The sequence below is a fragment of the Cricetulus griseus genome, chromosome 4 (genome assembly GCF_003668045.3).
Source record: "Cricetulus griseus strain 17A/GY chromosome 4, alternate assembly CriGri-PICRH-1.0, whole genome shotgun sequence".
NCBI lineage: Eukaryota > Metazoa > Chordata > Mammalia > Rodentia > Cricetidae > Cricetulus > Cricetulus griseus.
In genome coordinates, this window is record NC_048597.1 from 184,511,965 (window position 1) to 184,538,663 (window position 26,699).

Sequence of the window (26,699 nt, forward strand, 5' to 3'; positions counted from 1 at the left end):
TTTTGTCAACCAGACACAAGCTGGAGTCATCTGGGAAGGGGGAACCTCAGCTGAAAAAATTCCTCCACCAAATTGACCTGTGGGCGAGCCTGTGGTGAATGTTCTTGATTGATGATTAAGTGTAGGAGAGCCCAATTCATTGTGGGCCATGTTACCCTTGGACTGGTGGTCCTGGGGTGTGTTAAAAAGGCCGACTGAGAAAGCCATGGAGGTCAAGCCAATAGGCAATACTCCTCTATGGTCTCTGCTTCATTTCTTGTCTCCAGGATTCTCCCCTTGAGTTCCTGCCTTGATTTCCTTTCATGGTGGACTGTAAGCTGTAAACTGAAATATACCCTTTCCTCCCCAAGTCTTTTGGTCATGGAGTTTATCATAGGAATAGAAAAATATCTAGGACAGCTGTGGATCTGCAACATTTCAACTGCTTACACTGAGGGAGTTTTAATTAGCTAGTTAGTCTTGCAGAACTGTATGTATAAATACATGTGTGCATATGTAAAAACCAGAGGCTGGCAACAGATGTCCTCCTCCATCACTCTCCACCTTTTTTTTTTTTTTTTTTTTTTTTTTTGAGACATAGTCTCTCTGACCCTGGAGCTCATGGATTAGACTAGCCCAGCTGACCAGCTGGCTCTGCTGACCCTTCTGTCTCTGCCTCCCCAGTTCTGGCATGCATTACTGCACACAGGTTTTTGTTTTCTTCTTTAGTGGGTTCTGAGGATCTAAATGCAAGTCTTTGTGCTTGCATGGCAAGTCCAGTATACCTCTTACAGTTTACATAAGTGCACCCTCCCACCCAACTCCCTGCCCAAAGCTCTCTCTCGATCTCTCTCTTTTCTTTCTTTTTCTTTTTTTTTTCTCTCAAGACAGGGTTTCTCTGTAGCTTTGGAGGCTGTCCTGAAACTCACTCCAAAGACTAGGCTGGCCTCTAACTCACAGAGATCCTCCTGCCTCTGCGCCACCACTGCTGGCCTCTCTCTTTTTTTTTTTTTCTAGAGATCTTATTACAATTTTTATTTTTGTGTGTATGGTTTTGTGGATGTGTGCAATGTCTGAAGAGGCCAAAAGAGGGCATAAAAGCTGGGTGGTGGTGGTGCACGCCTTCAATCCCTGTATTGGGGAGGCAGAGGCAGGTGGATCTCTATGAGTTCGAGGCCAGCCTGATCTACAGAGTGAGTTCCAGGACAGCCAGAGCTACACACAGAGAAATGTCTCAAAAAAAATCCAAAAACCAAAAACCAACAATGAAAAGAAAATTAAACAAATAAAAATAAAACAAACAAACAAACAAAACAAAGTGTTGTAGCACATGCCTTTAATCCCAGAGGGCAGAGAAAGGCAGATCTATGAATTTGAGGATAGCCTAGTCTACACAGTTAGTTCCAGAATAGTTAGGAGTATACAGAGAAACCCTGTCTGGAAAAACTAAGCAACAACAACAAAAAAAAAAGATAACAGCATCAATAAAAATAGTCTGACTGGGGGCTGGAGAGATAGCTCAGTGGTTAAGAGAACTGGCTGCTCTTCTAGAGGACCTGAGTTCAATTCTCATCATTCACATTGCAGCTCACAAGTGTTTGTGACTCCAGTTCCAGGGAACCTGACACCCTCACATAGACATACATGCAGGCAAAACACCAATGCACATGAAATAAAATAAATACATTTTTAAAAAGAATTATTAAAAATAATCTGGCCGGGTGGTAGTGACACATGCCTTCAATCCCAGCACTTGGGATGCAGAGGCAGGCAGATCTGTGAGTTCGAGGACAGCCAGGGCTACAGAGAAACTACAAAAGAAACAAAAAGGAAGGTCTGATTATAAATTTAAAAATAAAATAAAACAGGTATATGACTGACCAACTTTTCCCAAATTAACATAAAGAACAAATGAAACAGCTCCAGGGTCTTTGTTCACCACTCCTTTTGTTGAATTAGAGCTCCTTTGCTTCAATTTGAAAGCCCCTGTCCTTCCCAAATGACCTGAGCTTATCTGGATCTGCTGGCAAGCGTTAGCTCCTGTTTATGTATAACATGGAGCCAGAGACCTATCCTCATGAGGTCCTCCTTTGCAGAGACATTAATCCTGTGTCTATGTCTGCAAGGAGAAGCTGTTAACACAGACAGCCACCCCCTCAGTGAAGTGCCACCCTTCATTTCTTGCAAACAGAACTGCAAATGTTTGCCAAGGCTCTGCCCTTACTTTCAGTGCCAGTCATGTCTGCCCCATGAGTCCACAGGTCTGCACTTAGGTTGTGTGAGGAAGTTGACTGCAGAAGCTTGAGGGGCTCAGGATTTTGGATATTTGAGAGTCAGGTGAGTCACTAAGTGGAGGAGTTAGGCAGGGGTAGGAGAGGTGGTGGCTTGAAGATAAATGAAGGTCCTTGCCTGAGGTTTATTAATTCCATGAATCTATGCTAATAGCCCCACAGGAGGCACCCAGTGTTAGAGCCCAGAACCCAGTAGACAGGAGAGTGTGAGGGAAGGGAGCTGCGGGGCAGGCGCCTGATGTGCAGACGGATGGGGAGCCCTGCCTTTCATGGGCAGGAAGGGTGTCCAGAGGTGTCATGTGAGTGGGACAGAAGGTCATTGTCCTGATTATCCAGAGAGTTTGTTAGCGTTTGACATGAGAATGCACAGGGCTTTCCTGGTAAGTGTGTGTGTGTGTGTGTGTGTGTGTGTGTGTGTGTGTGTGTGTGTGTGTGAGAGAGAGAGAGAGAGAGAGAGAGAGAGAGAGAGAGAGAGAGAGAGACTGATTACTGACTGACTGTGTAGTTCTGCCTGGCCTGGAACTCTGTATGGACCAAGCTGGCTTGAGCTCACAGAAATCTGCCCACCTCTGCTTCCCTTTGATCCTGCTGAGATCAAAGGTGTCCCACTTCCCACTCCCCAGTGTGGTGAGATGCCGTTTCTCTGTTTCTCTTTGGACAGGCAGGGTGCATTTGCATCTGCTGAGAATGTAAAATAGATAATGAACAGCACGGCAGAGGAGAAGAGCCACTGTGGCTGGGCATTGCTGGTGAAGATAAGGTTTCAGTTGATCCTGAAGAATTCTGAGCACTTCCTGTTAGAAAACCCAGGTGGAGGTGGAGTTAGCTTTGGGGTTATGGTTTCTACTCCACTATGGAACCCACTTCCTGAGAGAATGTGGCAGCTAGGAAGTCTGACAGAGTATACAGAAGCCATCAGACAGATTTGACCTGTGAGTTAGTTACATCTTGTTTCCAGCATGCGTGTGTGTGTGTGTATACGTGTGTGTGCACACGCGCGTCCCTGTGTGCCTGTGTTCGTGCATACATGCATGTGTATATGTGTGCATGTGAAGGCCAGAGGTTGCTGTCAGGTATCTCTCTCCAGTCCTCTGTACGCTACCTTTTGAGACAGGGTATCCACCGAATCCAGAGCTCACCAATTGGCTAGGTTGGCTGGCCATTTGCCTATCCCTACACCTCTGTGATGGGTTAAGGACATGTGCCTGGCTTGTCACATGGGTGTCAGGGAATCTGAACTCAGGTTTCAAGCTTGCCCAGTTAAGTGTTTTATGGACTGAGCCACTTCCTGGGAATTTTAGGTGTGCCTGAACATGAAAATGAATAAGACAAGTGAAAGTGCTTAAAACCCAAGTGAAAAGAGTGACAGGCTAGGATCTAGCACCGAGAAGAGGGGCTGAAACCACTGATCTCTGGGAGTCACCATTCATCCTTGTCCCATTGGTCTCCGTCTGCACATTTTTTTCTTTGAGACAAATCTCAACTCAGGTTGGTGTCAAACTCAGGATCCTCCTGCACCCCTTGCAAGTACTGGGGTTACAGGCCTGCAGCACCGGGCTTCATTCTCTCCCCTTCCTACGCTTCCCTTTTCCCATTTCTGTTTTTCTCAGACAGAAGTACTTATGGAACAGAATATTGTCACTTTAATAGTGGAAAATTCTGATATTTTCTTTTTTAATTAAAAAAAATTAGTTTGTGGGCTGGAGAGATAGTTCAGCAGTTAAGAGCACTGGCTGCTATGCTTCCAGAGGACCTGAATTCAATTCCCAGCACCCACATGGCAGCTCGCAACTGTCTGTAACTCCAGTTCCAGGGGATCCATCACCCTCACACAGACTTATGTGCAAGCAAAACATCAATGCACACAAAATAAAAATAAGTAAGTCATTAAAATATTAGAGTTATGTATATGTATGTGTATACACACACACACACACACACACACACCATGACATGCATGTGTCAGTCAGAAGACAACCCTGTAGATTTGACTCTGTCCTACCTTTACGTGGGTTAACTTGGGTCATCAGCCTTGTGCACCTGTGCTTCATCCACGGAGCCATCCCAGCAGCGCTAATTCTAGTATTTCCGGTGGATTTTGCTAACTCCATTTGTTTGTGTCTCACAGGTGAAGCACAGAGCCCTTCATCATGTCGGATGGGGATTATGATTACCTCATCAAGTTTTTGGCCTTGGGAGACTCTGGAGTGGGGAAGACCAGTGTGCTTTACCAGTATACAGATGGAAAATTCAACTCCAAATTCATCACCACAGTGGGCATTGATTTCAGGGAAAAGAGAGTGGTAAGTTCTACACCCTTCGTAAGAATCTAATCTGACTCAGCAAATTAGCAGGCCTTTTTAGTTTGCTTTGTAGGACTTAAGAAGACAAAGGTTGGGCCGGGTGTTGGTGGCGCACACCTTTAATTCCAGCACTCGGGAGGCAGAGGCAGGTGGATCTCTGTGAGTTGGAGGCCAGCCTGGTCTCCAGAGCGAGTGCCAGGATAGACTCCAAAGCTACACAGAGAAACCCTGTCTCGAAAAACAAAAAACAAACAAACAAAAAAAAAAAAAAGAAGAAGGAAAAAGAAGACAAAGGTTGGGACCTAAAATTAGAGTACAGAGGAAAGTGTGGCTGGGTGTGGCAGTGCATACCTTTAACCCCAGTGCTCTGGAGGTAGAGGTAAGCAGATCTTTGTGAGTTTGAAAACATCAAGGTCTATAAAGCAAGCAAGCAAATAAATAAATAAAAAGGAGGGGTGTTGTGCTCAGCCCATGGAAAGTAACAGGGAATCTTCATGGTACTTCATATAAAACCCTTTGACACAATTAAAGCATATTTTTCTTTTAAAAAATACTTCTTTTTAATCATGTGTCTGTGTGTCCCTATGAGTATATTCTCTCTCTCTCTCTCTCTGTCTCTCTCTCTCTCTCTCTCTCTCTCTCTGTGTGTGTGTGTGTAGGCCAGAGGTTGGATCCCCTGGAGCTGGAGTTGCAGGTGTTTGTGAGCCACCTGATGTAGGTGCTAGGAATCAAACTTGGATCATTTTCAAGAGCAGGCTATGCTCTTAACCACTGAGCCACCAGCTCCAGCTATAAAGTGAACATTTCTGTTAGCATCTCCCCTTGCTTCTCTTTTTCTGAATACTCCAGAATGATCCGTCTACCCTTGTCGTGAAGTCTGCCAGCCACTCTGTCCCTTCTGTTCCTGTTGTCTGGGCTGGGCCTTACATTTTTGTTATTGTCTCATCTTTAACTGCAGCTCTCTTAACTGAAGCCCGTAGTTCCACACGAAACCCTGTGTACCAGCAGTGTGAGAACGGGATGAGTGTGGGATGCTGCCGGTGATGCCGTGTGCTGCAGAATGGTGTTGGGAATGCGTGTGTGTACTGGTGTTTGTATTTAAGAGAACCAGAGGAGTGCAGGGGCTTCTGGTGCGGAGAGAGGAGGGCAGGAGGCCACACTGTCACAATACAAAAGGAGAGATAGTGACTTTCCAAGAATGAGGTTGCTTGAAAAACCCAGTTACGTTGCCACTGGTAGGTCCAGTAAGGGTGAAGCCAAAGGGCCTTCAGTACATGTACTCTTGTCAGGGAAGTTCAGGGTCCCCAGCTTCTAGGACAGAACAAGTTATTCCCTACAGCCTATTATAGGCCCTTTCTACTACCAGTCTTGTTTTATTTTATCATTTTAGGGTCTTTCTATGTAGCCCAGGCTGACCTTGAACTCTTACCCCTCCTGCCTCAGACTCCCAAGTTCTGGGGTTACAGGTATGTGCCATCATACCCAGCAGCCAGAGGACCTTACAGAGACCCAGACTCACTGAGTGAGATGGATGTCCTAAGAAGTGCTCATGGTCACATAATTGGTGGAGTCATTGCATCATCCGTTTTCTATCTCTGGGCTGAATCACCATGGAGTCAACCAGCCTTATACAGGGTTATTAAGTCCAGAGTGATAGATGTGTGTGTCACATCACTGGCCCCTGTAGGCTTTCTACTGTCTGTCTGTCTTCTGTCTCTCCATCTCTGTGTCTCTGTCCTCCCCATCATCCCTCCCTTCCCTTTTCCCTCCTGCTCCCTGGCCCCATGTGCAGACTTTTTCTTGTCATTATTCTGAATAGCGCAGTAGCAATCTCAAACAGCAGTGATTTTGGAAGCATGTATATGTGTTGGTGAGTTCGATGTGGGTAGGTGGTTGTTTTTTTCTGATTACCTCTCACCTTATAACCTGGCTTGTTTTGTGCATGGCGTTCTGAAGGTTGAACTTGGGGCCTCACACATGCTGGGTGAGTGTTCTGCCTCTGAAGGGCATCTCCAGCTCTTCCTTTTGTTCAGAAGTAGATTTATTGATATGTAATTCTCAAGTAAAACCCATCTTTGTTTTTCTTTTTTTTTAGAGACAGGGTGTCTCTGTGTAGCCCTGGCTGTCCTGGAACTCACTCTGTAGACCAGGCTGGCCTTGAACTCATAAGAGATCCACCTGTCTCTGCCTCCTGAGTGCTGGGATTAAAGGCAAGAGATCCACCTGTCTCTGCCTCCTGAGTGCTGGGATTAAAGGCGAGCACCACCACTGCCCAGCTAAAACCCATCCATTTAAAGTGTACAACTCAGCAGGTTTTTTTTTTAAGATTTTATATATTTATTATGTGTACAACATTCTGCTTCCAGGTACATCTGCACACCAGAAGAAGGCACCAGATTTTATAATGGGTGATTGTGAGCCACCATGTGGTTGCTGGGAATTGAACTCAGGACCTCTGGAAGAACAACCAGTGCTCTTAACCTTTGAGCCATCTCTCCAGCTCACTTAGCAAGTTTTTTCTAGCATATTCATGTGATATAACCATCACAACTATTTATTTGCATATTTGCTTGTTTTATTTCATTTTTTGGATTAATTTACCTTTGTGTATGAGCGCCTGTATGTATGGATGATATATATGTGTACTACATGTGTGTCTTGAGCCCACAGAGGCCAGAAGAAGGTATCCTATTCCCAGGAACTGGAGTTAAAAGTGGCTGATCATTTTAACTTTCAGGAGGACAACTGCAAATTTGATAAATAGCTGAGGATGACCTTTTTATCCTTCTGTCTCTCCCTCCCAAGTGCTGGGATTGCAGCCATGTGCCACCATGCCTGGCTTTGTGGTGCTGGGGATGGAACCTAGAGTTTTATGGATGCTGGACAAGACTCTAGCAACTGAGCTACATCCCCAGCTAGGTGTGGCTGTAGAAGAAGGCATCACTGCCCAAGTGCAGTTATTGTAACAAAGCACAAACCTGGTTGGTTGCATTAGGGACTCAGTTCTCTTGAGAAGTGTAGGTGCTGTGGGGTTTTGTGCTGAACAGAAGGTCAAGAAGAACCCACCTGTCTCAGACTCTCCCTTGATTTCTCTTTGCTTTGATGTTTTAGGTGTACAGAGCTAATGGACCAGATGGTGCTGTGGGCCGAGGCCAGAGAATCCACCTGCAGTTATGGGACACGGCAGGGCAGGAGAGGTATGTCCTCCTCAGGGCTCTCTCCACACTGACCTGGGCAGGCAAAGGCAGCCAACTGGCTCTTCTGCACCTGGTGAGAGGAGCTGCCAGATAAGTCTGTCGTCAGCCTCAGGTGACAGTGACTGACCGACATATTTTCTCCGAGATCAAAGGAGATGTGAAGCTCCTTAAAATTAAACCTTCTTACCGGAGATTCTTTATTTTCTCTCCCATTTTAGGCTTTCCCCCATTGCCTTTTGCTGTTTGCTCACCTGTAAGGGAGTCCTAAGGCTGCTTGTTTTGTTCTTATCTAATGCTGAAGCCTGGTGGAACATCTGGTTGGAATGAATTAATCTGGTCACAGGTCACTTAACTAAAATAAATCATGTGACATCTTGGTGCAAGACTGTTTTCAGTCAGCTACAGCCTTCGATTTCTCTCAGTCTCTTTGAAGGATTTTTTTTTCTCCCGTGTGTGTGTGTGTGTGTGTGTGTGTGTGTGTGTGTGTGTGTGTTCTCCTTGGTATGCTGGCACATGTGTGATGTGGGGGCCAAAGGCTGACATCAGGATTGCTTTGATTGCTGTCTGTCTGTCTTATCGGTTGAGACGGGATCTCTCACCCGAACCTGGTGCTCACAGGCACAGCTGGGCTGCAGCTTGTTAATGGATCCGCCTCTGCCTTCTGTGAGCCAGAGTTACAGGTGGTTTGCTGTGGCCACCTGATATTTATTTGGGTTCTGGGGACCCAAACTCTGGTTCTCAAGCTTGTATAGGAAGCACTTGAACCACTGAGTCATCTCCCCAGCCCTCTCTAAATCTCCAAGTGCATACAAACATGAAAAGGAGATTGAGTTGAATCTGTGTCACTTCACTCAGTTTCAATAATTATGTTGTGGCCAATCGTATTTAATATATCCTCTTGATACTTCTTCTCTCCCTCCCATATTACCCAGAGGGAAAACTTTAGATGTCATGTCATGCCATCTGTAGCTTTAGGTTTCTATCTGTAAGCAATGACGACTTTTCGTAAGAACAGTGAATAATATTAATTGAGAAAAACCTACTATTTTTGAATAGTTGGTTAATGTATACCCTGTCTTTCTGTGGAGCCTGCCTGCCAGTTACAGACTGAGTTCAGGTAAAGTGAGATGAAACCACAAGAGGGAGAGAAGGGACAGCAGGTAAAGCCTCCAGAGGCAGAATGCCAGGAAAGAGTTGATTCTGCCTCAACGCCGACCCCACCTTAGAGGTAATGAAATGGTTGTCAGAGAGAAGGGACTTCTTCAGAGCCTGAAGTGAGACCAAGGTGCCTGTAGTGTCAGGAAACCTTCCCAGGAGGAAAACACAAATGGCTAGCACTGTTGCTTTTGGCCCAGTGAACGCAAGGTTGTCCAATCATTTCCTGGTTATCAAGGTTACAAGGCAGCTCTCCATAGGGCTCAGTTTTCAATAACACATTCTGTTCGCAGTTAACTCATGGGAGTGGAGAACACCTGTTTGGGAGAGCATCATGGGAATTATTGATGAATCTTTGTAGAAGGCGGTGGGTGTCATTGGCAGCTTTATATTTCAGGAGTAGGGCCATCACATAGTGACCATCTGTTTTTGTTTTTGTTTTTTTTCCACCTAGGTTTCGTAGCTTGACCACTGCATTCTTCAGGGATGCTATGGGTTTCCTGCTACTGTTCGACCTGACGAATGAGCAAAGTTTCCTCAATGTCCGAAACTGGATAAGTAAGTTTCCCAGGGCCTGCTCTTCTCCTCAGCCTTGCTCTGCACTGCTCCTAGTGGACATCATGTTATGTCTTTTGCTGAAAACAGTCAGGGCCAAGACTTCCACGGGTTAGCTCTATAGCTTATGGCCTCAGATGACTGGCATTCTCTGCGTCTCTCCTTTGCTCCCCTGGAGCTACCTTCTCTCTGCTGGGGATCCTTCCACATCCTCTCAGGAGGGGTGAGACGGGCCACCCCTGTGTAGGCGCATGAACAGAGCTGAGTCCTCTGGGCCCACATGATTGGAATTGGGTCACCACCTGTCTTCCTGGAGTTAAGGACCGAGTAGGACATGTCTAGAGCCATTAAGCATCCTGGGCCAGGACAGTTCCTAATAAAGCTTGTAGGTAGTCTAATCCTCCAAATTCATGCATTTCCTTCTTCACTTTTACCCTTTATCTTTCACTCTGTTGTGAAGACCTCTATTTCCCCTTCTTTCTGACCAGTTAGAGCTGTTTGCTTTACTTGTTGATATGCGTGTGAGTGTTTTACTTGCCTGTCTGTGCGCTCATGCATGCAGTGTTTGTGGAGGCCAGAGGAGGGCATTGGATCCTCTGGGATTGGAATTACAGAAAGCTGTGAGCCACGATGTAGGTGGTGGGACTAGAACCTGGGTCCTCTGGAAAAGCAACCAGTGCTTTTAACCACTGAGCCTTTTTTCACCTCCAAGTTATGTTCATTTTTGTTGTTGTTTTGTTTTGTTTTTCTAGACAGGGTTTTTCTGTGGCTTTGGAGGCTGTCCTGGAACTAGTTCTTGTAGACTAGGCTGGTCTTGAACTTACAGAGATCCACCTGCCTCTGCCTCCCAAGTGCTGGGACTAAAGGTGTACACCACCACGGCCCGGCATTATGTTCATTTTTTAAAAACCTGGAAAGAAAGAACTTCTATGAAATGTTCCATATTCATCTTAGCTGGAATATCTCCTCTCTTATTACTGACTGCTAATTTTATTTTATTGTTTTAACACACAGCCGATCTTTAACATATCTTACCTCAGGTTGAAGCTGTTTAGGTATTTCCTTCTTTAGGGAAAAATTTCAGATAACTGATTAATTTACTTAATTACCCACTACTTTGTAATTTTCATACAAATGAGAGCAATAACATCCGATGGGTGTTGGTGGTGCACGCCTTTAATCCCAGGGCTAGATAAAGAAACCCTGTATGGAAGCCCAACCCCCCCCTCCACCCCAGAGAGAGAGAGAGAGAGACAGAGAGAGACAGAGAGAGAGAGAACAATAACATCTCTGAGACTCATCAGCATAGACATTGGCACTATGAACAGTTACTTACAGAGTCTTAGAAGTGCTTTGGTTTGTGAACTGAGTGCACATGTGCAACTGAGTCTCTTGTGGTCCCTTCCTATCCGTGTTCCTGGTCAGTAGATGTTGGGTAAGACCTAGAGTTTGCATTTCCAGTAAATTCTCAGCGGGTGCCTAGGCTGCTAGCTTACACACTTTACCAAGAGAGTCAGTGAATCAGTTAATCTTTCCTTTGACTCTGGGAGGTAAGTACTGTTGTGATCATTTATAGGGGAGGGAGCTAAGATGGTCAGGTTACTTCCAGGGAGGTGGGAAACTGGGGGAGGGCACAGCCATTCTTCAACTCTAGCAGATGCTTGTAGCCATGGTAACGGACATTGAAGGTGAAAGCATTGAGATGGACAGGAATTCTGGCACTCAGGAGCCACAGAATATTGTTACAGCTTGGATGGACAGGAATTCTGGCACTTGGGAGCCAAGGAATGCCACAGGTCACAGTTAGCACAGTTAGCCCTCCTTCAGGGAAAGGATTCCCCAGTGTAACAGCTCTGCTCCAGCAGAGGAGGGCTTCCCCAGCAAAGCTCCTGTGTCTCCTACCCCCCACGAATTTGCATGCCATCCTTGTGCAGGAGCCATGCTAATCTTCTCTGTATCGTTCCAATTATAGTATTTGTGCTGCCGAAGTGAGCACCAGGGTGTGGTCCTTTTTTCCCTACAGAGAGAGCACAGAAGAGACCAGTAGAGGAGACAATGGAGCAAATCTTGAAGGAAGTTTTGTCTGGGCATTAAAGAGTGTGGGAACTGCACATTAACAACCGAAGGGTAGAAGCCTGGCTTTTGCAGGAAACAGGGCACAGTTTGATCTTGCCTGGGCAGATCTTGTGATCTAAGTTGTCCCCTGAAGGCAAAAGACCATATCCTGAAATTCAGGCCTGTGTTAATGCTCCGGGGAAACTTCCCCCTACTTCACCTTCTCTTGATAAGATATGTGTGGCCTGACTTTGTGAGGAGGAACTGAAGTGTCAACACTCCTAGCTGATAGTGACAAAAACACACACTAGGTCATGCCTTGCTGAGACCACTGATTGTGAAAGTTCAGCTGCTCCAGTTTGTTCTGGAATGTGAGGAGAGAGAAGTTGGGTTTATTTTTCTTCTTTGGAAGATGGAGCTACTTTGCACCCCGGAGCTCTTGTTCTTTCTGTTTTAAAGACTTCATGTTTATGACTTTAAAAATCTGGCATCAAATGACAGACTCTGAAGACCCCTCCCCCCATGGAAGGCATCACCCTCCCTGGGGAGCAGAAAGGGTATGGGATATGTAGGGTGTTAGTTGGGGGGGAAGAGGGGAAGGAGAGGAAACTGGGATTGACATGTAAAACAATCTGGTTTCTAATTTAAATTTTTAAAAAAATGGAGGGAAAAAAACCTGGCATCTAGCAGGGCAGTGGTGGCTCATGCCTTTAGTCCCAGTTCTTGGGAGGCAGAGACAGGCAGATCTCTGTGAGTTTGAGACCAGTCTGGTCTACAAGAGCTAGTTCCAGGACAGCCCCCAAAGCCACAGAGAAACCCTGTCTCCAAAAACCACCACCAACAACAAAAATCTGGCATCTATGTAGGTAGGTGCATATGAGCACAGGTGCCCTGGGGGGCCAGTGTAGCTGGTGATGCTGAGCCTCCTGGAGTGAGTGGAGGGAACAGAACCCAGGTCCTCTGGAAGAGCAATGTGTGCTCTCGACCACTGAGCCATCTCTCCAGCCCCTCTCTTCTTTTCATGAAGTCCTGGTTAAAGGACTTTAGATGAAAGGATATAAAAATTATAGAATATGACTGTAGCACCCTTCTTTTCCTTGATCTTTGTGACAATCATTTTACTATTTACTCTGTCTACTTTTGTCATCAAACCATAGTTTTTGTTTGTGTAAGACAAGGTCTCGCTATGTAGCCCAGGCTATCTCTGAGCTCACAGAGCCTCTTGCCTCAGCTTCCTGAGTACTGGGATTACAGGCACACACCATCACACTCAGCTTCTTAATTGTTTGGAATAGATTGGCCCTGCCTTAGGATGACACAGAAGTCTGAGGAGCATTTCAGATATAAGCAGGTTCAATTATAGAAAGATATTTCTTAGCTCAGTTGGTAGGTATTTGCTTAGAACACATGAAACCTTGGTTACCATCTTCAGTACCCCATAAACTATTGAGGGCGCCATACCTGTAATTCTAGCACTCAGGAGATAGGAGCACTGAGAGCATTCAAGTGCATCCCTAGCTATATAGTGAGCTGGAGGCCAGCCTTGGAGAATACAGGATGTCTTAAAAAACAAAAAGACAACTCTTTACAAATATTACTACTGTTGAGAGAAAATAAAACAAATGACAAACAGGGTTTAAGGAACACACGGCCACACGGTGATCGTGCATGCCTTTAATCCTTTAATCCTGGCACTGGGGAGGCAGAGGCAGGAGGATCTCTGTGAGTTCAAGGCCAGCATGGTCTACAAAGAGAGTTCCAGGACAGCCAAGGTTACATGGAGAAATCCTGTCTCAAACAAAACAAAACAAAACAAAAACCCAAAACCCCAAACCATACCAAACAAAAACAGAACAAAACAAAGAGAGACTAGCCTCACCCCCACAAAATTAAAAAGAAGATGTAACAATTATATTTATTTATTTATTTTGGTTTTTCGAGGCAGGTTTTCTCTGTGTAGCTTTGGAGCCTATCCTGGCACTTGCTCTGGAGACCAGGTTGGCCTTGAACTCACAGAGATCTGCCTGGGATCAAAGGCGTGCACCATCAACGCCTGGCTATAAATATTTATTAATACAAAAAAACCCCAAAAGATTAGCAACACACAGGGCTGGGAAATGACTCAGTGGTTAAGATTCCTGACTACTGTTGCAAAGGACCCAGACTGATTCCCAGTACCCATGTGTCGGCTCACAACCATTTGCAACACCAGTTCCAGGGAATTTGGTGCCCTTTTCTGGTCTCTACAGGCATCTGTGTGCTTATAGTGCACATACATACATACAAACACTTTCACATAAAGTAAAAATAAGTCTTTAAAAGAATTCTTCCAATTTTCTTTTGAAGTCCCTTCTGTTTATAAATAGTATTTTTTAGTTTGTTCTTTGACAATTTCATATAGTGTCTTTTGATCATATTCGCCCCCCTTTCCACCTCCTCCCAATCCATCTAACTTCATATTCTCTCTCCCTCCCTTCCTTCCCCCTCCAAGACCCCCCCTCAAAAAAATAAGCAGTTTATTGGCTGACTGATTCTGGGTGTGGGCCTGCTCTGGAGTGTGGTCAATATACCAGGTGTCACTCCATTGAAGAAAATGGACTCTCTGTCTCCTATCAGCAAACAAATGCCAACAATTTCTAGCTAGGAGTGGGACTTCACCCCACCTGCCCTCCTTCATGGTGGACGTTTTATTAGCCTGAGCCTGTGTAGGTCTTGTGCATGCCATCACAATTTGAATTCATATATGCACCTGCCTGCCAAGTCTGGGAAATACTGTTTTCTTTTTTTTTTTTTTTAAGATTTTATTTATCTTTTATGTATACAACATTCTGCTTCCATATATATCTGCACACCAGAAGAGGGCACCAGATCTCATAACGGATGGTCATGAGCCACCATGTGGTTGCTGGGAATTGAACTCAGGACCTCTGGAAGAGCAGTCGGTGCTCTTAACTACTGAGCCATCTCTCCAGCCCAGGAAATACTGTTTTCTTGAAGACCTCTATCGCCTCTGGCTCTTATTATCTTTCCAACTTCCCTTCCACATACACCCCTAAGCCTTGAGGAGAGTGATGGGGTATAGACATCCCATTTCGGGCTGAGCATTCTGATGTCTCTTATTCAAAAGACAGGTATTTTATGACCTGTGTGAGCGTGTACACACACATACTCTCTCTTGTAAGGGTTATTGTATTCTTCCATATCTCTCTGATATAAACATACTAGTGTGTGTATTAAGGACAGGAATAATAATCCATTCTGTTTTAAAGATTATATTATTGATGCTTTGAAATATTCTATCAGCTCTTTACCTCTGTATATGCATTTGTGTTTTTCAGAAGCACTTTTGCAAATATTTTCTATTGATCATGCATTTCCATCATGACTATGTATAACAAACTTTCCTGTATCATAGGCCAGCTACAGATGCATGCGTACTGTGAAAACCCAGATATAGTGCTGTGTGGAAATAAGAGTGACCTGGAAGACCAGAGGGCAGTGAAAGAGGAGGAAGCCAGGGAACTCGCAGAGAAATATGGGTGAGTGTTCCTGCATGGGCTTTGGAGGAAACATTTGAACAGAAACATTAGCATGTGAGTAACTGAGAAAATCACGTAAAAAGCTTAGCTCATATTTCACATGAGTGTCACAGTGGCACTTACAAGAAGAAACATGGGATAGGGGTGTCCTCTGGTGTCTTGGTCCCCTTTTGTCAGTCTCTTGGAATTTGCAGGAAGAGAGTCTTGAGTGCAGACATACTGACCATAGGGCCTTCTGTCTGACATGCAAAGAGAAGAATATTTATTTACTTTGAGGCAGGGTTTTCTGTGAAGCCCTTGCTGTGCTGGTCTACTCACTCTGTAGACCAAGCTGGCTTTGAACTCAGAGATCTGCCTGCTTCTGCCTCCTGAGTGCTGGGATTAAAGGCGTGAGCAGCCTCTGCTGCTACCTCTACCACCTGGCTAACAGAAGACTCTTAGAATAAGGAAATCCTCTGTGTTCAGCAAGGAAATTTCAAAACCACTTTATATAGCATTGCAGAGCCCTGGCAATGGAGAAGGCCTTATTAGGTATCACAGAGCAGGCGCTGACTGGGAAGGGCAGGAGGTGGAGATGCTCTTTGGTTTAGGCTGATTTTGAGCAGAGGGCTGGTGAATAGTCTTCCTCCTTAGCTCTTGGAGGCACCACAGGGCTTGCACAGGAAGGAGAGGGTGAACTCCAAAGAAGTTTCTGTTTCACTCTACTTCCCTCTCCTGAATTATGAGAATAGGTTTAATACTCACTATTAAAAGTGGGAGGCAGGAGCTGGGCATTGGTGGTGCACACCTTTAATCCCAGCACTTGGGAGGCAGAGGCAGGAGGATCTCTGTGAGTTTGAAGCCAGCCTGGTCTCCAGAACGAGTGCCAGCATAGGCTCCAAAGCTACACAGAGAAACCCTGTCTCGAACCCCCCCCCCCCACCCTGCAAAATGTTGGAGGCAGGGATGGAGTGGTTGCTCAGCAGATGAGAGCACCTGCTCTACAATCACAAGGATCAAAGTTTGGACCTCATCACCCATATAACCGTCTGGGTTTCTGCTGCATGCCTATTACTCCAGCCCTGAGGGAGGCAGAGACAGGATCACTGGGGCTTGCCGGCTTCTATCCTACCTGAGATGTGAGTCCCAGGTTCAGGGAGAGACCCTGCCTTAAAAGACAGAGGGTGCTAGAGAGGGACACCTGACACCCTTTTCTGGCTTACATACCTTCATGCACACACATGCACATACAGTTACACATACAGACACATAAGCAAATCTTTAGAGCCGGGCGTTGGTGGCGCATGCCTTTAGTCCCAGCACTCGGGAGGCAGAAGCAGGCAGATTTCTGTGAGTTGGAGACCAGCTTGGTCTACAAGAGCTAGTTCCAGAACAGCCCCCCAAAGCCACAGAGAAACCCTGTCTTGAAAAACCAAACCAAACCAAACCAAACCAAACCAAACAAAACAAAAAACCCAAATCTTTAGTAGTAAGAGACAGGAAGCATGTTGGGCAGTGGTGTTGCACGCCTTTAATCCTAGCACTTGGAGACAGAGACAGGAGGATCTCTGTGCGTTTGAAGCTAGCCTGGTCTACAGAGTGAGTTCCAGGGTAGCTAGCTAGGCCTGGTACACAAAGAAACCCTGTCTTGAAAAAAGCAATAAATAAGAAAGAGGCAAGAAACAGATTTTTTTTTTTTTTTTTTGAGACAAGATCTCTGGTAGCCCAGACTGGCCTTGAACTCCATATACAGCTGTGGATGTCCTTGAATTCTTGAACTCCTGTCTCTACTTCCCAAGTACTTAGATTACAGATCTGTTCCACCATGCCCAGGTTTATTCAGATCTGGGAACTGAACCCAGAGTTCCATTCATGTTAGGCAAGCACTCGACCAGGGAAAGCGGCATCCCCAGCATGAAGGTGGGATTTAGAAGGGATGGGACAAGAGATGACATGGGTCTCATAGGAAGGGTACTAGCCTGAGGTTAGGGAGAGTCCAGGTAGGCCAGGGAAGGAGGGGTCCCTGTTGACTGTATGACTGCTGCTTTCTTCTTCTGTGGTCTGATGGAGGCTCAGGAAGGACTAAAGGATGGGACTGATATGGGGGCGGCGGGAGGCCTCAATGGAAAGTTAGGTTGGCCAGGTGGGAAGGTGGGAAAGCAGACTCTGGGGGCGGGGGTGGACTTTGACTATCAGCCAAAGAGACAAAGGGCTGGAAGCTTTTGAACACAGAAAAGTGTTACGCTTTTCCAGGTCACTTTGAGAGCTGCAGGTGCAGTAAAATGGAGGGCGAAAGACTGGAAGCCGGGAGAGGCAGTGATTTGTGAGGTGGTCAGGGGTTGGCTCTCTGGGAACGGAAAAGAGGGATACAGGAGAGAAGACACCCAGGGTGGGGCAGGGCATGACTTTAAGCCTCCAGCAGTTGCCACTTCACCTGGGGGATTCCCACCAGCCCTGCTGGCTTACTCAAGCATGGAGGTGCAGTGAGAAGCGGGGCATTTCAGGCCAGGGCAGATCGTGCGGGACCCTTAGAAACCCCTGGGAGCCTTTTGCAATTGAATGGGTGTGGGCCTCACCTCTGCTGATGAGGTCATGTGGAGCTGTTAGCAGTTAGATTTCAGTTGAGTGCTTGTCTATGACGAGATCCTGAGCTGGGGGGATGATGACACAGCTGACAAAATGCTTACAATGCAAGCCTGAGGACCTGAGTGTGATACCCTTCCACCCTGCCTCCAGAACCAGTGTTTAAAACCTGGTGTGGTGGTGCATGCCTTTAATCCCTGTACTCAGGAGGCAGATCTCTTTGAGTCTGAGGCAAGCCAGAGCTTCATACTAAGATCCTGTCTTACAAAACAAAACAAGTTGGGCATGTTAGCTCACTCGTTCAATCCCAGAGCTAGGAGTCAGAAACAGGTGAGTCCCTGGGGCTTGCTGCCCACCACGTTGGCATAATCAGTAGATTCCAGGCCAATGAGAAACCTTGTATCAAAATAAAAAGAAGGCGGATGATGCCTCAGGATGGTTGCTCAGGGTTAACCTCTGGCCTCTGCTAGCACATGCATATATGTGTACCTGCAGATGAATGTGTAAGCCTGAGTGTACATATCTGTTGCAGGGATTTGACCTTATTCCATTGTAGCTACATAGTCTCCGCAAATTTCTCTTTGTGTCTGATGCTGACTCTTGGGGTTGTCCACAGGAAGGAAAGCTGCATGCAAAGTGCGGTGTGGATCCAGGAAATGAGGACCAGTTAGGGTTCATAACAGTATCCTGAACCTCTTCCTCTCAGGTGTTGCCTCTGACATTAGTGGTGTGGGCATTCTACACAGGCCAGACCCTTCATCTTCAGCCTAGGGTGCTATGGAGAGGCAAGGGAGGTGGGACAGGCACAGATCTGGTTATTAGGCTGTGCCAAGATGAGTCAGCTGGAAAGTGCCTATGTATGAGAATCTTTATGTTATTTTTACTTATTTATTTTTTGGTTTTTTGAGACAGGGTTTCTCTTTAGCTTTGGAGCCTGTCCTGGAACATGCTCTGTAGACCAACCTGGCCTTGAACTCACTTAGAACTGCCTGTCTCTGCCTCCCGAGTGCTGGGATAAAGGGTACTACCTCACTTCCTCCAAACCCCTCCCGGGTTCCACCCTAACCAAAAAGCAAATTCTGGGAAATGCTTGGCTACAGTGGCATGCTGTGTGTGGTGACCTGGGCGCTGGTGCCTTTAACAGCTTGCCACATGATTTTCCTGTGCAGTGGTCGTGACTAACCTACTTGGGAGATTCTGAGCTAGAGCTGGCAGAGCTCGCAGGCAGTTCTGGTATGCCCCCTCCCTCTTGGGAGGCACTCAAACAGTGTGGAAAGGAAATGGGGGGGGCCCAGGGACGGGGATGGGGGGCAAACACCGAAAGACTGAAGTGCTGAAAGCGAGGCTGTTTTGCAAGGCGATAAGGAGGAAGTCAGCCATGAAGCAATAGAGACTGTGGTTATCACCATGCTTTTGAGGCGTGAATGAAAAAGTGGGCCAGGCTTTCAACAAGCGTTTCTCAAGCACCTGGGGAGGAGAAGTTCAACTTGTCCCCTCTCCAGTGCTTCATCAGCCCTTTTCTTGTTACTCCCGTTTTGGGTCTCAGGATTCTGTAGTCTGCCTGGTATTAGAGCTCCATGCTGTCTTCTGTTGTGCCAAGGATCTGGGCCATGTGGGGACTGTCTTTCCCTGTGTCCTGCATGCACCGGCCATGGAAGACACCACAAAGATGGGCTGAGTTGGGTTTAAATGGGAATTTTTGTTTGTTTGTTTGCTTGTTGAAGGCTTTTTTGTTTTGTTTTGCTTGTTTTGCACTACTAGGAATTGAACCCAAGGCCTCGCACATGCTAGGCGAGTGCTCTAACACTAAGCTATGCCCCATCTTCCAGGAGATGGTTTTTAATTGATGAGGATAAAGGACATGCCAGGAGGAGAGGAAAGGGCTGGAGGCAGTCATGCTCCTTTAGTCACCGAGGACAGGTGGTGGTGCTCACAAGCCACTTTGCCTGCTTTATTCAGAACGGAGGGAACCAAGAGGACTGTGAGTGAGATTAAAGGACAACTGAGCAGTGTACACACTTGTGTGCTGTGCACATAATTGGCCACAGACTTCAGATGACGACCCTGGGGCCCCTGATAGCCACTGACAAGGGAAGATGCTCGGTTTCTGCCGTGAGAGCTCAGTTGAAAATCTTTCTTCACACTAGGTGGTGGTAGCACATGCCTTTGATCCCAGCACTCAGGAAGGTACATCTGTGAGTTCAAGGCCAGCCTGGTCTACAGAGGGAGTTCCGGGGCAACTAGGAACAGACAGAGAAACTGTCTAGAAAAAAAAAAAAGAAAAGAAAAAGAAAAGAAAGAAAAGAGAAGAAAAGGAAACAAAGCCTTTCTTCAAGCATTTCTTCACAATGTCAGTGGCACACAGCAGACATCAGCACAGACCATGTTTTGGATTTCTGGGGGCTGAATTTGGCGGTGCTCTGACCAGCTCTGAGCTAGGTAATAATACATGTTCTGAGCCATTTGGTCTCTGATCAGTTATTTGATCCCTTATGAACTTGACATCCTTCCCTGAGTTGAGAAAGATTTTAATGGGGGCTGGAGTGATGGCTCTGTGATTAAGAGCACTTGTTGCTCTTGCAGAGGATGGGGGTTCGACTCCCAGCATCCACTTGGTGGCCTACAACCATCCATAACTTCAGATCCAGGGGATCCAGTGCTCTCTTCTGACTTCCTCAGGCACAGGGCACATATATGGTGCACACACACAGGCAAACAGTAATACAAATAAAAAAATGAATTTTTTTTTCCAAGACAGGGTTTCTCTGTGTAGCTTTGGAGCCTATCCTGGCACTCGCTCTAGAGACCAGGCTGGCCTCAAACTCACAGAGATCCGCCTGCCTCCACCTCCCGAGTGCTGGGATTAAAGGTGTGCTCCACCAACACCTAGTGCAACTTGCTTTTTGTTTGTTTGTTTGTTTTTCGACACAGGGTTTCTCTGTATTGTTTGGAACCTGTTCAGGAACTCGCTGTGTAGACCAGGCTGGTGTCGAGCTCACAGAGATCCGACTGCCTCCGCCTCCCAAGTGCTGGGATTAAAGGCGTGGGTCACCAATGCCAGGCGCAATTTGCTTTTAAGTTCCCAGAAAAGATGTCAGTATCAACTGACCATTTTTCCTACTTCTAGCAAGAGAGCTGCTTTAGCACCATCATGTGGACATAAACGGTAGTACCAGTTTTCTATGGTTAAAGTAATGATCCTTTTGAATTGAATACGTTTTTTTTTTTTTTTTTTTTTTTTTTTTTTTTTTTTTTTTTTTTTTTTTTTTAAGAGTACACACACGTGCACACTCTTTTACTGGACTTTTGAGATAGGGTCTTCTAGATACACAGACCTGGATGGCACCTGGACCTCGCTCTGTAGATCAAGCAGCTCTTCCATGCAGCAAGAATACTGTTTCTGAGAGAAGGCTCTCATGTCCAAATGTTTGTGCTAAGTGTTGTGTGTGTTGCACGTTGCTTCAGCACCATGACTTCATGACTGCTCTTCCTCTTCCAGGATAAGGGGAGGCCTCCAGAGCTGTTCTGGGAGAACAGTGTTTGCTTTACAGCTCAGAATCCTTACTTATTAAATTATTATTATTAATTATTATTTTGGTTTTACAAGGCAGAGTTTCTTTGTGTAGCCCTGGCTGTCTGGAACTCACACTGTAGACCAGGCAGGCTTAGTGGAACTCAGAGACCTGCCTGCCTGCCTCCCTGCTGGGATCAAAGGGATGCACCACTGTTGTGTAATATTAGTTTAACTATGTAAAATGTGATGCTTTTGTTTATGTTGTGGAATCTTAGCTTAACTGTATAAAGGTGTGTTAGATTTGTTTATGTTAAATTTGTTTAACTAAGTAAACATATGTTACTTTTGTTTATGCTTCGTTTGTTTAACTATGTAAAGATGTGTTGGTGTTTTACCTTGCCTGCCTAAGGCACCTGATTAATCTAATAAAAAGCTGATCGGCCAATACCTAGGAGGAGGGGGAGGTAGGCAGGTTTGGTGGGCAGGGAGAAAAGGGGAACCAGCCAGGTGCCAGCCAGCTAGCCAGCCAGATACACAGGAAAGTAGGATGGACAGTACATAGATGAGGTAAACAAGCCTAGGGGCAGCACATAGATTAATAGAAATGGGTTAATTTAAGTTAAAAAAAAAAGGCTAGCTAGAAACAAGCTGAAGCCAAGGACAAGCATTCATAATTAATAATAAGTCTCTGTCATATTTGGGGGATGGTGGTCCAAGAAAGCTTGCTACACACTACCACAGCCCAGGCCAGTTTATACATCACCTCTAATCTCAGTACTTGGGAGACAGAGGCAGGCAAGTCTATGTAAATTTAAGGTCAGCCTGGACACAGTAGCAAATTCCAGTACAACCATACCATTGCTGTGTAGAAAGATCCTGTCTCAACAAAACAAAATGCTACTTATCTATGTTTTGTATGCCTGCGAGTGACTTTCCTACATATATACCTGTGTACCACATACATACAGTGTCTGTGGAAAACAGAGAGGGTGTCTGATCCCCTGGGACTGGGATTACACATGGTTAAGAGTTGCCAACGTGGGTGCTGGGAACTGAATCCAGGTCCTCTGTAAGAGCAGCCCAAGCTCTTAAGTGGTGAACATCTCTCCAGCTCCAAGTTCTTTCTTTCTTTCTTTCTTTCTTTCTTTCTTTCTTTCTTTCTTTCTTTCTTTCTTTCTTTCTTTCTGAGACAGGGTTTCTCTGTGGCTTTGGAGGCTGTCCTGGAACTAGCTCTTATAGACCAGGTTGATCTCAAACTCACAGAGATCCATCTGCCTCTGCCTCCTGAGTGCTGGGACTAAAGGTGTGCGCCACCACTGCCCGGCACCCAAGTTGTTTCTTTATACTTACTTTCTTCCCTGTGCACAGACTTTGTGTTTCTTTTTATGTTGCCTTTCCAACTGTATAAAATATACAGGGATGGAGAGATGACTTAGTACTTAACAGCATCTACTGCCCTTAGAGTTTGGTTTCTAGCATCCATGTCTGGGGACTCACAACTGTCTGTAATGCCAGTTCCTGGAGATCCAACACCTTCTTTTGCCCTTGTGGGCACCTGCACTCACGTGCACAAACCCACATATGCATACACACATATGTGCACACAAGGCTTAATTAAAAATAATAACAATAACTGGGCAGTGGTGGCACATGCCTCTAATCCCAGCACTCAGGAGGCAGAGGCAGGAGCGTCTCTGAGTTTGAGGCCAGCCAGGGCTACACAGAGAAACCCTGCCTCAAAAAAGAAAAAAATAATAAAAATCTTTAAAAATGTATAAAATATTAAACCAGGAGTTGTGGTACACATCTGCAATCCAAATACCTCATAGGCTAAGCAGGAGAACTGTGAATCTTAAGTGAGCCCAGACTACATAGAAAACTCAAGAGCCAGCTGGGCAGTGGTGGTTCACGCCTTTAATCCCAGCACTCAGGAGGCAGAGGCAGGTGGATCTCTGTGAGTTCAAGACCAGCCTGGTCTACAAGAGCTAGTTCCAGGACAGCCTCCAAAGCCACAGAGGAACCCTGCCTTGAAAAACAAAACAAACAAAAACAAAACAAAAAACAAACAGGGGGTTATATGGCATTGCTCAGTGGTGGATCCTGGATGACACTTTCTGGTCTAGCAGGGGCTGTAGGATATATGAGGACATATGTGGGAATATGGGGAGAACACACTTATACTTGTATAATTTATTAGCTGAATGAACCTCTAAGGGTTATTAACTTCTCTGGGAAGTCCCAAGGAAGTACCAAGTGTGTGTGTAGCAGTAATGCCCTGCAAGCATCACAGCCCGCAGGTAAATGGGTGAGGTTAGAAGGAAGACTTAGTTCAGCTCGATTTAGTCAGCTGGGCTGGATAAAACTTCTGGGGTCTGACACCAGATGGTTGACTGTAAGCATATTTAAATGCAGTACAATTTGGAAAAGTTTCCTGGTGTAATACAATCTCTGGTGCACAAAGAGGCATCATTACATCAAACTCAACTCAAAGTACATGTTATTTCTTTCAAGATCAGTTCTAGAAATAAGCTACATGTTTAATTTAAGGGTTTAGGAAAGGTCTGGCTGGTCAGTTTATAAAATACATATGACATCTCCCCTAAGGATGTGTTCTAAGTTGATGAGAAATAAAGCTAAAGCTAAAGATCTCTAAGGGAGAATCTGGGGAAAACATTCTGGGGGATTTGGGAGGTCTTGCTCTACAGGTAGCAAAGTTCACCAGGTCATTAGCTGGGTGGAACACAGTTGATGTGTTTTTCTTTGTAAAGAAACCTCCCATCAGATACCAGGCGGTGGTGGCGCACACCTTTAGTCCCGGCACTCCATGAGGTGGGTCTCTTTGAGTTTAAGGCCAGCCTGGTCTACAGAAAGAGTTCTGGGACAGCCAAGGCTACAAAGAGAAACCCTGTCTCGATAAAAAGGAAAAGGAAGGAAGGAAGGAAGGAAGGAAGGAAGGAAGGAAGGAAGGAAGGAAGCTCTGTATACTTAACATTCCTGGTTTCCCTGGTGATCTGTGGGCACAAGGACCTTTGTACTCCCAACACTAGAGAAGTCAAAGGGATATAATTGAAGCCCTCCTGGTTCTCCACTCCTCTTGTATCCTTGGGTGTTTTGTTTTGAGACAGGGTCTAATGTAGCCCAGGCTTTCCTCAAATTTGCTGTGTTGTAAGGCTACCCTTGAACTTTTGCTCCTCCTGTCTCTACCTCCCACGTTAGGGTTACAGGTGTGCACCACTATACCCGGCCCTGCCTTCCCTTAGAAAAACACTGGGTCTACTTTCTGGGGCAGACAATGGTGGTTGCTTAGACAACAGTCATACTCTACCCCTTAACTCCTCATAGAAGTACAGGTTTTTTTTTTGTTGTTGTTGTTTTGTTTTGTTTTTTCGAGACAGGGTTTTTCTGTGTAGCTTTGGAGCCTATCCTGGCACTCGCTCTGGAGACCAGGCTGGCCTCGAACTCACAGAGATCCACCTGCCTCTGTCTCCTGAGTGCTGGGATTAAAGGTGTGCACCACCAACGCCTGGCAAGTCCAGTTTTCTTTACACATACATTCTGCCTTAGAATGACTTACTGTTTGAGAGAGACAGATGCTAACCCAGCCCGTGCAGACTGGCTTAAGTCAGTTACAATGATATCATTCCTTTAAGCCGGAGTTTGTTTTTGGCACTGGTAAATGATACCATTTTGAAAAATGAGATGTGAAGGAACTGTTTTGAGAGAGAGAGAGAGACATAACTGGAATAGAATTCGTTTTCCTTGTAATTTGGCGCGTTGAATTATAATGTGAATAGCATTGCCTCCCGTCTGTTCCCTACTGAAGTCATACTGTTGTCATGTATATTTATCCTAAAATTATTCTCTGAGATGTGAATGGCTAAAAAATTATAAAGGACAAAGGTCACCGTCCTCCCTTCTACATTGTCAGCTGAGTTGTTTCTGTCCTTCCAGAATCCCCTATTTTGAAACTAGTGCTGCCAATGGGACGAACATAAGCCAAGCCATCGAGATGCTCCTGGACCTGATAATGAAGCGAATGGAACGGTGTGTGGACAAGTCCTGGATTCCAGAAGGTGTGGTGCGATCCAACGGCCATACTTCTGCAGATCAGCTAAGTGAGGAAAAGGAGAAGGGGATATGCGGCTGTTGAGATGATGTCAGGCGCAGTGCAAATGGCCGCAGCACAAGGCTCCTGCTTGTGAGCTGTGCTGTAGAGATCCAGCCAGCACGCTGGGATGAACAGCACTGCATTGAAGGCCAATTGCTTCTCCTAGTCTCCAGTAGACATTAACTCAGCATCCATTTGTAACTTGTTGCAGCTTTATATATCCAAGAATTGGGAGAACTATTTCACAGAGCCAAAAGTGCCTTGTAAAGCCTAAGCCCGTGGTGGCAGGTCATTTGGGGAAATTCAAGATTTTGCATCCAGGAAATGTTGCATCTGTTATGTAGAATGCTGATGGTACTGTCACCTGCTGTAACACGGATAGACCTGGAGTCTCATTAAAGACATTAGGATCTCTGTGCAATGAAAGGCCATCATGGTCTTGAGAATCCAGATTTTAAATTCCATACCGCAGTTGACCACCTAGAACACCACTCACAAACACTTGAATGTTAATATTATGCACACATTGGGTCAATGTCTTTCAGCATTACCTTTAATGTAAGCCTTCCCTTTGACACAATTCATCAAAGGGAAAGATTACATTAAAATACAACCACATCTATAGACTGAGTAGATTGGGTTGACTGTGGCTTTGGTGGTGGTGGGAAGGGTTTGTAGGGCAGGGGTGGGTGAAGTAGTGGAAGCAAGTGAAGTCAGATTTTTCTGGCTGTTGGCTTCAGGGTCATGGAGACCTAGGTGTTTATGAGTGGTCTGTAGGTTCAGGTCCACATCCAAGCATAGCGAGTGTTTCTGCTGTGTGCTCGGCAAGAAACAGTTCTCTTTCTCTTTTTTTTCCTTCATATTTATTTTTTTTTTCTGGCACCTACAGGCTGCAGTTTCAATTCCTTTGTAGACTACTAATCTGACTTTACCATCAGGCTGAGTGTTATTGCTATTTCCCAGTTTGCTTTCTCTCCCATTAGTGTAATTGAAGGAATCTCTTTTTAATTCAACCACATGTTTATTTTCTATCTGGAGGGAGAGCAATGTCTGTATTTAAGCAGTCACGTGTGTATTCTAGCTTAAGAAAAATGTTTTGTAGCCTGTGCTTTCACTGGGGATATGGGTATTTTATGTACTTTCAGTATCTTGCCAAGATCATGTGCTCTATTGTCTCAGTATCTTCATGTCCAAAAAGAGTGGTTTAAAATCTTCTTCGTAAAATCTGTTTCTTCAGACCTAAGGTATCTCATTCAGAGCAAAATTCTTTTAAAAATGGGCTTAAAGAAAGTAACCAAAATTTTCAAAGAACTTCACCAAGAGGAAAAAAAAAACCCACCAATTATATATATTTGTTTTTGAGATAGGGTTTCTCTGTGGCTTTGGAGGCTGTCCTGGAACTAGCTCTTGTAGACCAGGCTGGCCTCAAACTCATAGAGAT

The 26,699-nt window shown here is 45.5% G+C and overlaps 1 protein-coding gene and 1 non-coding gene across 3 annotated transcripts in view; one reads left to right on the forward strand and one right to left on the reverse strand.

Moving 5' to 3' along the window:
- Positions 1-26,621, forward strand: part of Rab27a (RAB27A, member RAS oncogene family) — a 55,610-nt gene extending 28,989 nt beyond the window's left edge. For both annotated transcript variants that reach the window (XM_027411162.2, XM_035443807.1), the window contains exons 2-6: positions 4,399-4,573; positions 7,685-7,770; positions 9,380-9,483; positions 14,951-15,074; positions 25,102-26,621. In XM_027411162.2, coding sequence (XP_027266963.1) covers positions 4,421-4,573; positions 7,685-7,770; positions 9,380-9,483; positions 14,951-15,074; positions 25,102-25,300 — 666 coding nt within the window. In that variant the 5' untranslated portion in view covers positions 4,399-4,420 and the 3' untranslated portion in view covers positions 25,301-26,621. The remainder of the gene's footprint in view (positions 1-4,398; positions 4,574-7,684; positions 7,771-9,379; positions 9,484-14,950; positions 15,075-25,101) is intronic.
- On the reverse strand, positions 11,370-11,476 carry LOC113835242. The gene has a single exon (XR_003484618.1). It is a non-coding gene; the product is annotated as a U6 spliceosomal RNA (small nuclear RNA).
- Positions 26,622-26,699: the final 78 nt, after the last annotated feature.